Here is a 15,632-nt window from a genome sequence, read left to right as displayed (position 1 = left end):
GTTACAGAACAGCAGTTTAAAAGGTTAACTGCAGAATGAGATCTGTTCTACCACAGTTAACTGCCGGTGGATGCCAAGCCATATTCATGGATCAGTTGAAATCCATTCTACCTCGGCTGCACTGATTCTCACCTGTCTTTGCTGTATTTGCGAGTTCAGTAGCTCCTACAGCCCCATGAACGGTTACATCTCCATCAGGAAGGCACAGCTCAAACTCCTCCACAGGCCGCTGTCCAGCTTTCGGGGGAAGGGGAAGGGACATGAAGATGAATGAGAACAAGACCCAAAGAAACAAGAAAGTAGTGAGAAAATAATGAAGAACTGGAGGAAGGAAGTGGGTAGCACATTGGGTTTTTCATAGCTGGAGTACAAGGTTACTGCCAATATTTAAAGCATGTAAGGTTAATAAAATCCTAAAGGGGGGGGGAAACAATTCTGCCTTATTAGACACGGCAGTTCAAATTAGCAATAGCTAATGTTAACATATTCATTAGACCCTTCGATACAACGAATAATCTCAGAAAACAGAAAAGGCAAATCTTGTTAGTTGAAGGTGTGAAGTTACCTTCTCTTGCTTCAGCATCATAAATTAGCACTTTAGTTCCTTCCAGGACAATGAATTTCCTGTCCCAGCCCTGCTGTCCACGCTTATTATTCCTGAAAACACAGCAAGCACAAAAGATCATCAGAATTTCCACCAAGATTCTGAATTGGAGTGGCAAGCAAATCCCTGGGGGATAAATTTCATTGGTAACACAAGATTGCAATGGCAAATATCGAGAGAATTCAGAGAAATTGCCTCACGATCTGGGATAATTTATAGCACAGCTCCATATGTGCCACCACCTGCTCTGGCACAAAGACTTATGTTTATACCTTGGCACCTTCATCCATCCTTCCAGACGTAAACTGCTGCTTGGCTCCTTCAGCTGCAGTCCTGGAGAGTTCAATTTGTCCCGACAGAAGGCTTCAGAAAAGTGTGTGGCATATTCTGCAGGCAGTCCACATGTAGCTGGCAAGCATGTTGAGCACTTTGGGTGACACATCACTTGGCATTCTGGGAGAGTAAAACTTTATAAGGCATACACCAGAAAACATGGCCCAGTCCATTCAGCTTCCAACCAGTCACCCAGAGACCCACCCCTCTCCTGTTCAATCTAGCCATCTGATGTTTTCAAATATACCCTCTAGTTACTCTTCAGGTCTTCATAATTGGACACTGTCAATCTTTGTTTGCAGGGAGAAAGAACTGGATGGTGAAGTCTCTGATGGCCCAGAATATGTTACCAAATACTCCCATGGAGCGAGAAAGAAGTTGGAATGATTTCTCCAGTTCTCACAGGCAGTACTGGTCCAGAAAACAACATATTTTCCCTGGTGAAGAGTTCCGGGTAGTCACACTCTGTCCCAATTCCCGGCTGTTTTTGGCAAGGCAATATGGGCAAAATAACCATATGGTAGCTAGGAGAGGGAATCAGTCACCTGCCTTCCCAAATAAAGAGAACTGTCTCTTTCCACGGACACCTAAAAAAATGTAACCAAGGCTGTTGGTGGAGAAACTCACCGTCTTCACTGAACAAGGACATGAGACTCTATTCTGAATGACTTGAAGTGTTAACCCTCCATTCTAGCATTCAATTGCCCTCCATTCACTCACACGTCCTGCTCTTACCAAGACATTTAGATGCTTGACGTCCAAAGTGCACAGTATCCAGACACACTGCACATTTTGTTGCCCTCATATTTAGCCCCACATTGAAACGGTGAGGGATATTGTGGTGCATTCGCTCTTTCAGACGCCGACTGAACTCTGGAAGGGGGAAAAATGTCACAGGGATAGACAAAAGGTATAACATGATCCAATGGCTGGAGGTTGAAACGAAACAATTTTGTAAATTGGTGGAAACAGAGTGTACGTTTTTAACAATGAGGGTAATGAACCATTGGAGCAACTTACCAAGGTCATGGTGGATTCTGCATCACTGACAGTTTTTAAAATCAAGAACAGATCTTTTTCTAAGAGATATAGGAATTATTTTGGGAAAGTTCTATGGCCTATGTTATAGAGGAGGTCAGACTAGATGGTCACAAAGGACTGTGCTGCCAACAAACAACTTGCTTCTCTCACTTTACCTATGCTAGATACTGCGCATGCTTTCCCCATACCAACTTCATACCACCGAGAACAGATTTCCCCAACTTTCAGTGCTGACCAATGAGCACATCTCAGCACCTGCCAATACACTTGATTGGCAGTGAACAAATCTTACCCCTCATGTCAATTCTTTTCCCTGCTGCATGTGTCTTCCCATGCTACCCATACCCATCGCTTACCCATGATTGAGGACATCTCTCCTTATGTTTATGTAATCCATGCTTACAAAGCATGGCTCTCTTTCCATCTCCATTGGCATATGAGTTTCTGAGTGTATGACAACCATTGGGCTAACAGACCTGGGTCTTTCAGCTCAGGCAGTAGAGGCTTATGGTTTTAGATTCAGAGGTCTGGGGTTCAATCCCCATTGTTATGACCCACCCAGGGACCATCCAGACACCCAATACCAATTCTCTCATATACACGTGCGCATAGCCCCTTAATTTTCAATTGCATCCTTCTTGCTGATGAGTCTCGCCCCATATTTTCGACAGCATACACCTCTTCCTTCATTCCTTACTAATAAGGATCCAACTTCTCCTCTCACCCAATACCTACCCTTTCAATGCACGCTTCATGTGTCTCCTCATGCCTATTGCCATTCCTTTCCCTTTATAGAGAATTCTCGGCTCAGCTGAATGAAGTTGCAGCTTAGACAAGTAAAGATGTGTCAGCCAGGGAGGAAACATCCATACACCCTTTTGATCAATGCAGAATTGTAGTTGAGAAAGTAAAGTGCAGTCTGAAGAGCAAAGCCTACCACAGCCCTGTTTTGTGCTGATGTAGGGCAGCATATCCTCTGTACGAATCCCTATTTTACAAAGAACATTGTGACTTTGAAGAGGCACAATATGGAACAACAGTAAGACTGGAATGGATTTTGTTTGCACTTTTCATTGTCAGTCTTTACTGAGACTTAAGATAGAGGTTAGCAAAAAAACCCTTTTTTCCGAGTATGTTTACTTCATGCATTTCACAGCTCTTTGAGTCTAGCCAGCTTCACTATCCCCCAGAGAATGTATTGCTTGCTGAAAAACGCCTACTAATCAACAACAAGGGAACAGAAAAACCCATTGGAAAAAAGTTTAATTCCAGACACACTATTTAAAGGATTCTCTATCAAAAACTAGGCTTCTTTTAATCAATCAATTAAAAAAATCCAAGCCAAGACAGAAAGCCTTTAACTGAAGTTTTATACAATAAGTGGTGTTGAAATTTCATTCAAGCAGAGATTTAGACTACAGAACAAGAGCAAGAAAGGATGATCCAAGACTTCTATTATGACAGGAGTTTTTAGAAAAATTCATCCCTCACAAATAGGTAACACAACCCCTTTCCCTTATACAAACTAGGCTCCAATTCCCCTCACATTACTTTCCAAGTCTGCTACCTAGAGCTCACCAGTACTTGTGCACGTCATTATACACACCTGCATGAAAAGAGAAAAGATGGTTTTGAAAAGGGGGGTGGATATTCTGAATAGGAACAGGCATTTCATATTCTCCTTTAGACTTACCCTCTGGTGTGGAGGACTCCTTTCTGCGACTTGAGGGTGGAGCAAGCAGGCTGATGGGAGTTGGCTGATGCTCTGGGGAGCGGACAATGGCAGACATGATGATCTGCTGTCTGGCTGTGGCAGGAGTGGATGGATGAGGGTGGTCTGTTATTTTCCGATGGGCAGCTACAGAGACAAATACAACTTGTTAACTCATCCAGTATGAGGCTAGTTTCCAGCCATGGTTCTATGTAACCATTCAAGGGTTACAATGTGCAGAAAGCATGTAGCCCTAATGTATCTTCAAAGCAGCAAAGTAGGAATTAGACAGTAATTTTACTGTTACAGAGACGCACAATTTTAAGGCAAGTTTTGAGGCCAAAATGTCTCTCTTCTCCAGATTCAATTTTTCTGTTACCCCCCTACCTTCTTCTCGAGCAGATCTGAGTTCAATGCGTGTTTTCTGTAGAGCCTCCTCCAGCTCAGCAGAACGGGCCTTCTCCTTCTCCAATGCCACTTTCAGCTCATTGTATTGCAGGGGAACCTGTGTGGGTAAAGAAGGGTCCTCTTTCCGCCGACTAAACAGGCCCTAGCAACAGAAACACACAGACAACTCCTAACTCCTAGTAAGAGATGATTTAAACTAGGCAAAGGGAAACTAACTAACTGCAGGCCAGAGGGCCTAGTGGTAATTATGATGTACAAAAGGATAGGCTTTTAATTGGAGTTGAAGAGAAAAATGTTGAGAACTTTATTTTAATTTAAATAAGCAGCGTACATTGCCTGTATAATGCCACCAATACCTTGCATTTCCTATAGCACCTAACAGAGGATCTCGATGAGTGTTAACACTAACTAATTGAGCTTCAACGTCCCTGACATACATTAACATTATGTCCATTTCACAAGCTGGTATAGATTTAATTGCTTAATTCAGGGTCACACTGAGGTCTGTGACAAAGCTGGAAATAGGACTCCTGACTACCTACCTTATGATTTAACTAAAAGATTAACCCTTCCTGATTCTAATACATTCACATATACTTACCATTTAAAAAACTTGTTCGTACATTTTCATTTAAAAAAAAAAAAAGAAAACAAAACAAAACTGGGAAGATTCATATTTCCCCAGCTGCTGCAGAGGTGTTTTTAGTGGGCTGCAACTTGACTCATTGTGGAAACAGAAATACTGACAGGCCACAAGGCGGACATGTTGCCTGATAAAGCTTTTTTCAGTCATTTATAATGTTCCTTAAACTGGAATGTGTTTGTGTTATGCAGTAAGGATAAAAATAAAAAATATTTTGAACACACAGTAAATAACTAAATCATGAAGATTTCAGTCATTGACTCCATGGCTAGTTTCTTGAATTCTGCCTCCCAAACCTTTAACCCACCTTCTTCTTTTTGGCTGGCTGGTCCATCTTTGCTTGCAGGAAGTCAATGAGTTTGGTTTGCTGAGAAATAGTGCCCTCCATTTTCACCTTTTCATGGGAATAGAGAACCTGTGAACCACACATGAAAAAAGAAAATTAAACCTCAGCAATAGAGAAACAGCAGCATAACAATCAGAGATGAGACAGTATGGAAGACCAAGCAGGAAGTCAAACACTCAAGCAGAGCTGACTTCATCCAGTTGTCGGAAATGGCACATAACAATGACAGGCTACGTACTGAAAATCTCACATTTGATATTTGCCCTTTTGCTTTCCTCTTACTGACCCTCACCTGAATGTTTTCCAGTTGGTACTCTAGGTCACTCCTTTCAGTCTTCAAAAGATCTGCTCGATCCAGAGCTTCTTGAAGGCCTTGAGTCAGGCGGAAGATGTGGTTTTTTTGCAGATCCATCTGCTGTTGCAGCTTTGCCTGCTATTAGTGGGAAAACAAAGGCCAAATGTTAATGTTTCTTGCAGCACAAGCATCTTCCTAGAACTTAAAATTAAACATCCATTTATTTTATAGCTCAAATATTAATTTACCCTATTTGTAAAATCCCAGAATCTTTCCTTCTTCCCAAAGTGCCATATTATCATCTTTAACACCAGTGATTTGCATGAGTTCATAGCAACGCTGCCTTTTTAAATATATTTTTACACACACATCCACAAAAATAAATAAAGCAGTAATTTGCTTTGTTTGGTTTTTGGAGATCGTATATCTGCTAAACTAGTGAGGGAGACAGCAACATCAAGAATTTCTGGATGCCAGTTTTCCAAGCCTTTCACACAGACACCAAAAGCTACCTCAACATTTCTCTCTAAGAAAGACCTTTCTTAGAAACAAGGTCAAGCATCTGCATATTTGGTTGATCTGTGAAATTAAATTTATTACAAGTGCTCAGGTCTCTACTCCCTACCTGCGGCAGAAGAAACTATCTTTCCGCACAACCAACCAAAGCACACAGAGCCACCAAAACTCCAAGGTTATAATGAGGCAAAAACAAAACCACCTTAATTGCGATAGGTGATGAGTCATCATCTCTAGGATAACCACCCTTCTCCAAAGTGAAAACTAACATACCATTTTGACTTACTTTCTATTCTCCACAGCAACATTAAGAACATAAGAACGGCCGTACAGGGTCAGACCAAAGGTCCATCTAGCCCAGTATCCTGTCTACCGACAGTGGCCAATGCCAGGTGCCCCAGAGGGAGTGGACCTAACAGGCAATGATCAAGAGATCTTTCTCCTGCCATCCATCTCCACCCTCTGACAAACTGAGGCTAGGGACACCATTCCCTACCCATCCTGGCTAATAGCCATTAATGGACTTAATCACCATGAATTTATCCAGTTCTCTTTTAAACGCTGTTATAGTCCTAGCCTTCACAACCTCCTCAGGTAAGGAGTTCCACAAGTTGACTGTGCGCTGCGTGAAGAAGAACTTCCTTGTATTTGTTTTAAACCTGCTGCCTATTAATTTCATTTGGTGACCCCTAGTTCTTGTATTATGGGAATAAGTAAATAAATTTTCCTTATCCACTTTCTCCACATCACTCATGATTTTATATACCTCTATCATGTCCCCCCTTAGTCTCCTCTTTTCCAAGCTGAAGAGTCCTAGCCTCTTTAATCTCTCCTTATATGGGACCCATTCCAAACCCCTAATCATTTTAGTTGCCCTTTTCTGAACCTTTTCTAGTGCCAGTATATCTTTTTTGAGATAAGGAAGGATAGAGTAGCAACCTGGATCTTTGGCATTAACTCTGAATTTTCTAGCTTCATTGAAACCTAGTACAACTATTTTTGTGGGTTCACATTGTGGATCTTTCCAAATACATTTGTATAACATGAAATTCCGTCACAGGGTAGCCCTTACCTCTTCCAGAAGCCTCTGTTTGAGCTCACGTTCAGTCTCAAGCTTCTGTTGTAAACTGCGTGCATTCATCTCCAGCATTGCATGCTTCTTCTCCAAATCATTGAGCTAGGCAGTTGAGACGGACATATATATATATAAAATCATAGATGCAAACAAATATTATAAGACCCAAAGATCTTAAAATCCAAATTCACCAATCAAACATAAAAGGCTAGAATGAAAAATATTACCTATTGCTTTTTCTTTTTTTTTTTTTTTTTTTTAAGGGTCTTGGCTGTTGCTGCTCAAATGTGGATGTCACATCGGTTAGAGATTTCATTAACACCCATGATGTAGGGATCAGCCCTTTGGGTTAAATTTAACTGATTGGAAAGCTAGGCTCTTGGCCTTCAGAACTGCATCCTCAACAAGAGAGGCCTCAGTCTTTTTGTAAAATTTACCCCTCCAACTGAAAGACTGTTCAGCTCAAAACTACATTTCTATCACGAACACCTGAGTTGACACATTTTTCTTTAGTGAATATATAGAAGATTAAGATAAAAAGATACTGACCTTGTCAGAAAGACTCTCAGCTTTGAGTTTTTGCTCCTTCAGTGCTTGCTGGAGAGCAAGAATCTCTGCTTTGTGTTCTTTAACAGCTAGTTCTACCACCTGGCGGGATTCAGTAATACGCTGATCTGCTCGCACTCTGTATTAAAAATGGGAAAAAAATGTTACCTGATGATTTCCTCTCTGGGACTGACCTCTTTCTAGGATGCTAGGACATCAATAGACACTTTCAGAGGCTTGCCTCACACTCAAAATGTTGGTTTATATAGCCAGTCATCTTATTATGATGCTTCCAACATTACAGAATCCTGTTCTCAGCCCCTGCTGGAACTACTGCTTGGGAATTCAAAGTCACCAGAACAAGGAATGAGAATCAAAGATGAGTTTACCATATCATGGTACAGTCCAGGTTTAATCTGAAAGATAGCTTGCAAGTTACAGTTAGAAATACTATTTTCTGAATTCAGTGGCCTTGCACAGGAATGAAGGGGAACACATCACTGGAGAGTCACATGTATCAATTTAAATATCCATCTTCCAGTTTTACCTCATATAATTTAATATTGGGTGCAAATTCATGTCTCACATTCTATATTATATTGAACTATATTCCACAGAGCACTTTTACACAAAGATTAATGAAGAGAAAAGCCATACCGGCTCTGTTTTTCTGTGTCCAACATTCTCTGTAACTCTCGCACCCGACATTCAAACTGGGACTTCTCATCCCCTAGAACGCTTCTCCATGCTTCCCACTGACGTTCCTTCTCTAGCAGTTCATCATTCAGGGCCTCTAAGTCCATCACCTGCTCTTCCAGCATTGTGCATGTTGTCTTCAAGGCCTCCATTGTCTAAAAATAAATCCTCCCATTAATTCTCACTTCCCACATCAAACATGCACTTTTTAAGATACAGCTTCACCATTCCAATTACAGTACATGCAAATCCACAGCATCAACTGGTAAGTCACATCTCATTATTTCAAGGCCTGAATCTTTATGCATTTAATTGTAGTTACCTTTAATGTCACCAATACCCCACGATGGCTTTAGCCACAAGCAAAAATGAAACAACTAGGAAGCACCATTCCTTGCCAATGTTGCAGTGAGCCACAAAGGGACATATTAAAGATCTCAGTGCATTCTTACACTCCTTCCCAGAGTGGTCATTGTAGGGTCAAGTTGCTATAAAAGTTATAAACACCCTCCATTATTTCTCCAAATTAGAAAGAATTTTTAGCTAGTCAGAGTCTTGCAAGAAGATACGTGTCATGAAGAGATTTTAAACAGAATTTCTAAACTCTCACTTGTTTCTGACTGGTGAGCTGCATCTCCCTCTCAGTGATCTCTCGACGGAGGTGATCAACCTCACTTCGCAGCTGTACTATCTCATCACTGGCCCCAGAGGCCTCATCAAGCTGCTTTGACAAGAAGAAATTCTGATTGTTCAGTTCTGCATTGTCCTCACTCAGCTGGTTCAGCTGTTCTTCCAAGTCTGTAATCACCTAAAAAGAACAAAAGAAGTTTGGGTCACAGGTCAGTGAGTAGAGTTCTGTGAAAGGATGTTATCCAGTCCTACAGCCACACCTTGCTGAACAAATAGACAGATTGTAGCATTTTTGTCCAATTCAAACATGAGCACAATTGTAATTGCAGATCTTATGAAAGGGCATGAGCTTAGCATGGGCAGTCTTTCTTGATTCTTATAGAAAGCAACTTGAGATACTTTAATTCTGATTTAACCTAAAAAGGTATAAATATGTTGCAATACAATTTATGATTAATTTGGTGGCACACCCTTGAGGTTAGAACATCAGCTTGAGAGCCAGGAGAGCTAGGTTCTCTTCCCAGGTCTTCCGCTGACTTGCAGTGTGCCTTATGCAAGGCACTTCACCTCGATAACTTAGTTTCCTCATCTCTGAAATAAGGCTAATACTTCTCAGAGGTTTTGTAAAACAATCTTTAAGATCATTAAATGAGAGGTGCAATATGTGGTACTATTTGGAAAGCTGCTGCCTAGATATTGCTTAATTTACTTTAACTAAAATCATAACTAGCCATGAAAAGCTATAATTTATGAAGGAACAGATAGTATCAAGACAATAGAGTTATGGATGGCAACATGACAAATATGACGACAGAAAAAGCTTGGCAGCACCACGGATTATAGTAGAAAATTCAGTACTGCCATCAAAGAAAAGCAAGGATTCAACCAGGTTGACAACACCTTGCCTTTATGAACCAGGACTGTCCATTTATTAAACTAGATGACATCTCATTATGCAAAGTTTGGTTTTTTAAACTATCCCAAAGTTTTAAAAAATTAATAATAAAAATGGAGTATTTTCATACAACCCTCCAGTTTCTGAGAGTGGAAACCCGTATGAAAAACTCAAGGGGAGATCAGTAGAAAAGAATTCTACAGCTACCTGTACTACTAGACCAATGCAATTGGGGGGAAGGAGGAAGGGAAATACCTCATACATCTAATCTGAAAACAGCTTAACAAAAAGAACCACAGAACATCATTTAGCACAGTTTGTGTTAAAATGCCCTAAATAGGTTCAAGAGGCATTTCAGCACATATGTAAAAATGCTAGTGTATGTCAAGGTAATAAAACACCTTATTAAAAGCAAAACTTAAGATCCCAGAACATTATCTCGTGACATGTTTAGACTTAAATGTTCTGGTTTCCCATGCAACAGTCAAGGACCTCAATATCTGCAGTAGAGAGTACAGCTCCTTTCAGCTTTTCTGAGGGGAATGCAACCATTTCTTTTTGACTACAGGCTCTCTAAAGCATACCCATGGCAGGCTTTCACCATGCCTCTCCTAGATCTAAACCAACAGTACTTGCCTTTTAAACTGTTGGCAAAAAAGACGGACTTAAACTACTCCCTACAGGGTGAAGGGGGGTTCTGTCAACCATTTGTTTAGGGCCAACTCATAAGGTGATTCATACCCTAAAATGCAACATCACTGACTTATATTTTCAATAGTGTGGCTGTTACTTTAACACTCCCAATGCTCTACTGAAATTAAATATTTTGTCCTGGTATCACTTATACAACATATCAGTTGTTTAGGAACCATGATTGCACCATGAGGACATGTCAGTCTCTACATTGTTAAAAGGGACACCAACTAAGAAATAAAAAAAAATAAAAAACAAAAACACCGCTGTCTGAAAATGTAACTGAGATTTCTGTTACATTTCAGACCAGAGAAATTCTTCTTCTATTTCCAGTTGGTTTTCTTTATACATTTGACAGCACCACCAGTCTTATCAGTTTCATCACCTCCCTTATACAATCAGTTTCACTTATAGTTTTTAAAATACAGGAAAGAGCGAGTGTAAAACTGCAAAAATTAGCAGAACAACTCAGTGGTTGGAGTAGCACTTGAAACAACTTAATTTTAGTTCAAACTGACTAAATTTCAAGATGATAGCATCGTCCCTTCAGGGCGAAATCTAACCTTCCATTAGAAGCGTGATTTTGACTCACTTCCCCCAACCTCACCAAAACTAAACCAATCTGCCTGAACTTGGTGATCTTATTCCAAAGCAGAACATTTATAGAAAGTTTGAGGCAAATCAGACAAAGTATTTGAGAGATGAAGGGTTCAAAAATGGAGGAAATGATGTGATCTCATTTCTTGAAGATTATTTTGGCTCATCTTAACTCCAAAATGGCTTGGCCTACAAATTTCAAATTTATTTTAATCGGTTGACTTTGGCAAAGAATGATCTCTCTGACTAGGGTTTCTCTTTCCGCAGATGATATGGAGGAAGGGGAGATTTGCTGACAGATTTAATTATTAAAATCAGCTTCCATGTACATTATGGACCCAATGTGGAGTTTATAAATTCTACATAGCCAAGAGAGTCACAATGGGAGCAGCAGCATGAGGGCAGCCACATGGGGCAGAGCCCAGATTTGGAATAGTAGATGAGAGACAGCCACGCAGGAAGGTGGGAGCCAGTTGTGAGGGAGCTGCCTAGCCTGGAAACCAGGAAGAAGGCAATCATGCAGCAAGGGCAGTTTAGGTTGGACATTAGGAAAAAAACTTTCTGACAGGGCGGTTAAGCACTGGAATACATTGTTCAGGGAGGTTGAGGACATACATCATTGGAGATTTTTAAGAGCGGGTTAGACAAACACCTGTCAGGAATGGTCTAGATAATACTTAGTCCTGCTGTAAGTGCAGGGGACTGGACTAGATGACCTCTTGAGGTCCCTTCCAGTCGTATAATTCTATGATTCTATGTGTGGAGACACTGGAAGTACAGTCTGATAAAAAGGGAGGTTCGAGTCCATACAACTTGCAACCCCACTGAAGTCTTGTAACTGAGAAAATTCTTGAAGTGATTGTAAAATTAAGGAAATTCCCAGGCAAAAAACTATGTTACACTGGAGTTAAATTTGCAAACAGCAGTTAAGGGAAGCGCGCTTAAGAGTACATAGTAGTGTCCTTTAAAAACCCAAATGCAATTTCAAAATTCAAAGTTAATATTTATCTATTTCATTAAGTAATACTAAAGCATGAAAATACACTTTCAGGCCACCAAACTTAGCTGTGCCACTCTATCACCATCCACAGAACATCTGAAAGCAAAGAAACAATTATATCCTCAGACAATGCACATCATCACCACATCTGTAATTCTGAAAATTAAGACATGATTTAACCAGAACATGTTAATCTTGTTGAGACTGGCTGCACACTACTGCAGTATTTAAACTGAATGCCTCATCGTCTTTACATTGTTATAGTGAACTACACCTACCTTTATAATACCATACAGAGTAACCAGAAAATGACATCTCTTCTATGTAAGTGACCACATTCAGGACAATTCCCACCAAACATAGAGTTTCAAATGCAAAGTGCTGCCATGCTGTGATATTTCACATAGACTCATAGCTGCCATATCTGGGCCTATAAATTTCTCCAGGGATGGATCAAAACTTAGGTAGCTTAGATGTCAGGGGCTCAGGATAGTGGTGTTTAGATTTACATATCTGACACAGCCATACAAAACTCAAGACACATTCTCCACAGTTCAACACTACAGGCAAAGTATGCCAAGAAATCAGATTTAGGATGTTCTTCACTGCAGACTGCAAACTTCTTCAAACCTCCATCAAGATGTCTCAGCCATTCACAGAAGCTCCAAATAGGTGTGCAGGGAGGAGGTTGGATGCAGAAAGAAAGAATTAAGGTTTTTTTGGGGGGGGGTTTTGGGTGACCTCAGCAGCACATCAGTATAGCTACTCTTTGGGGGTGGTAAAGATCTTAAGTGCAATCTTAACTTGAAATTTCCAGACTAATGTGTGTAGCTTTTCCCCTTTAAAGTTCTGCTCTACTCATCTTTCTCCTTACAACCACCTTGTAGCTAACAAGAAAGGGTGCATGGAAGGAGAACGAGGCATCCCCCCCCCCCAAATCCTAGATTAATGGGGAGACAAGACAAGCACCAAGATCACCCCTAAATACACACAAATAGACACAGCCCTGGACCCAAGAGCCACCCCCCTCCCACACCACGTAAGGCCACCCCAGTAGGGAAGACAGAAGATCCAGGGGTCCTATAGCACACCGTAGTAGAATGTGATAGATCTCAGCCCTGACAAGTGGTTTCAGTGGCTGAGAAAAAGATGACGATGCCCACCTCCCTCCCCTTTCTCCAGTCGCCTCTGCTATGACTGAGGCACACTTTAGGAGCAGAGGTTGTTTTCCCCACCTCCTGGAAAATCACCTACTGCTTATCTTGGGGTTGGGATAATGCCATGGGTCTGAGGCAGTGTGACATGTTGGTGCCTGTGTTTTTCTTCTCCCCATATTAAGCAATTTTGGGGTGGGGGGAAGGGAAGGAGGATGATGCCCAAGAAGGAGCCTTTTTTACAAAATAACGGATGGGTTACAACACAGCCAAGCAACTGACAGATTTTTTTATGCATTTAACTCAGTCATACCAAAGTTTTTGCCTGGGCATTAGCCTCATGTTACAGTCTCATCTTTTGATATAGCAAGGTTTCCTTGCTATGGAATGAATGTTACTGTATATAGCACCAACGAGGTAAATTCACTCATGTGCATAATCTCACTGAAATCAGTTCAGAATCAGGACATCTGGTTGAAGTCAACAGGACTATACACATAAGTAAAGTGCCTAAAGGGTTTGCAGGATCTGTGTCTCAGAGTCCAATCCGTTCACATGTGTTTACAGGATCAAGCCCTGATAAGGCTAAAGCTAACAATAGAAGGTGATGACAAAAAAGTGTAGGTACCATTTTGGAGAGAAGAAGGTGGATCTGGTTTTATTAGATTATTCTCTGGCTAAATGGAGATGCTGCACCCAATTAATATATCAAGATCTTCCATTCTCCTTGCCAAAGTAATAAATAAAAATAGCTTGTAATTGAAAGAGCCCAAAGGTTTAGATGTTGATTTATATGAAGAAATGTACAGGATTTTATTAACTTGATAGTAATTTATTTAAGGATCTAATTTTTTTCCTAAGTTTTCACAGATATTTTTACTGTCTCTTTACGGAAATTTATATTTATGAAATGCTTACATTACTGCTGAAGCCAACGTAACTGTTTTTGTTGTCTAAAATCATTAAATCCATCAGTAAACCATAAATAAGAGCAAGGTGTCAAAAATATAAAACTTCCCTATTTAATTAAATGCATTTTATTAGTAGAATCCTTCTGACTGTCTTGAAAATATTTGTTATGGAATATGATTTCAAAAAAGTCAAGTGATGCATTTTTGATGTACTGAATCTTTGGAAGCACAGAATTAGACTTTCCCTTTTAGCAGACTTGCTGGATAAGCTACAGATGTGATAAGATATGAGAGAAGTAAAGCAATTTTTACTGTAATTATGTTATTTCTTATAAGACTAAGAGCAAAGGCTAAGATTTGTTTTTGTTCCTGATGGGAATAGAAAGATATACTGAAGTAAACTGATTAACTCAAGCCTGAATCTATCAGAGAGCAATTGAATATGTAGTTCACGCACCAAGCAGGGGCACTTCTAGCAAGAACAAAAGGCTTGCAATACAATCACACAACATTCTCTATGCACAAATCCCAAATCATAGTAATTTTAAAGTACACAATCAGAAGAGTCTGACAGTAACCTGACTTGGTTGGAGGGACACGAGTGGACTGAGGGTATAAATAAACCAGAACATACATTAGAAGTGTAAGCTTGCTCTGTGTCCAGACGCCCGGACCTCTAAAGAGTTAAACAACTAGGAGATATCAAAGAAAGTAGATTGTAAGTATCTTTACCTATCATTCTGTACAGCAACTTTTCATTCTACATTATCAAAATCATTCAGTCTTCAGTAATACATTTTCTATATAATTCATTTTATTTTCATACTTATATTGCTTTGAACTTGTAAGTAAAGTAAAACAAATGCAATGGCCATTATAAAGTTTGACAGCACAGTGCTTCAAGGAAATTAACTCTTGATGTTCATCTTGAAGTAACATCCCTTATGAGTAGAGGCCACTAATCCTTACTAGGCTGACTAAAAAGGAATGTGTTTGAATTACAACCCTAATGGATCTTATTTTTAGTTCAGCACAAATTCTGAACCACTGCTGGAACTAGGGGTGCTGCCGCACCCTCAGGTTTGAAGTGGTTTCCATCATATACAGGGTTTACAATTTGGTTCAATGGCTCTCAGCACCCCCACTATAAAAATTGTTCCAGCACCCCTGAACCACTGTGGCATAGCCTTGTATGTCCACTAAAAAGTTACACCTGCATCATAATGGTCATTACTGAATGAACATGGGGTTGAAGCATCAGAGAAAGAGGCATGACAAGAATGCACTGATCTCTCCTTGCTCAATACAAGATTGTGCTGTCATTTCCTCAGTTCTTATGAAGAGAAGAGGGTAGGCTGTTAGACGTCTTCTGACATGAAATGAGAGTTTATGCCTACGAACTATTGAGAGAAGTCTTGAGAACTATATTTTTCATTCTCTTGGGTTGCAAACTGAATGTGGTGTTGGAATTTTTATTCATTCACTATTCATTCAGTTGCTATTTGATTAATTTCTTATTGATGGGGATTGGTTGCTAT

General features: G+C 40.2%; 1 protein-coding gene across 7 annotated transcripts in view; it reads right to left on the bottom strand.

The window, feature by feature from the left end:
* The window catches only part of CIT (citron rho-interacting serine/threonine kinase), a 99,412-nt gene that overhangs the window by 18,210 nt on the left and 65,570 nt on the right, over window positions 1-15,632 (bottom strand). For 5 of the 7 annotated variants that reach the window (XM_039505792.1, XM_039505788.1, XM_039505790.1 and 2 more), the window contains 12 exons: window positions 8,825-9,022; window positions 8,176-8,369; window positions 7,522-7,657; window positions 6,970-7,074; window positions 5,379-5,519; window positions 5,048-5,155; window positions 4,077-4,239; window positions 3,672-3,836; window positions 1,673-1,810; window positions 877-1,057; window positions 566-657; window positions 133-237 (listed from right to left, as the gene is read on the bottom strand). In XM_039505792.1, coding sequence (XP_039361726.1) covers window positions 133-237; window positions 566-657; window positions 877-1,057; window positions 1,673-1,810; window positions 3,672-3,836; window positions 4,077-4,239; window positions 5,048-5,155; window positions 5,379-5,519; window positions 6,970-7,074; window positions 7,522-7,657; window positions 8,176-8,369; window positions 8,825-9,022 — 1,726 coding nt within the window. The remainder of the gene's footprint in view (window positions 1-132; window positions 238-565; window positions 658-876; window positions 1,058-1,672; window positions 1,811-3,671; window positions 3,837-4,076; window positions 4,240-5,047; window positions 5,156-5,378; window positions 5,520-6,969; window positions 7,075-7,521; window positions 7,658-8,175; window positions 8,370-8,824; window positions 9,023-15,632) is intronic. The other 2 variants (XM_039505791.1, XM_039505789.1) reach the window with 1 other exon arrangement.

Source organism: Mauremys reevesii, linkage group 18, assembly GCF_016161935.1.
Source record: "Mauremys reevesii isolate NIE-2019 linkage group 18, ASM1616193v1, whole genome shotgun sequence".
NCBI lineage: Eukaryota > Metazoa > Chordata > Testudines > Geoemydidae > Mauremys > Mauremys reevesii.
The sequence above is the reverse complement of the archived record's forward strand: the minus strand, read 5'-3'. Positions and strand labels throughout refer to the sequence as shown.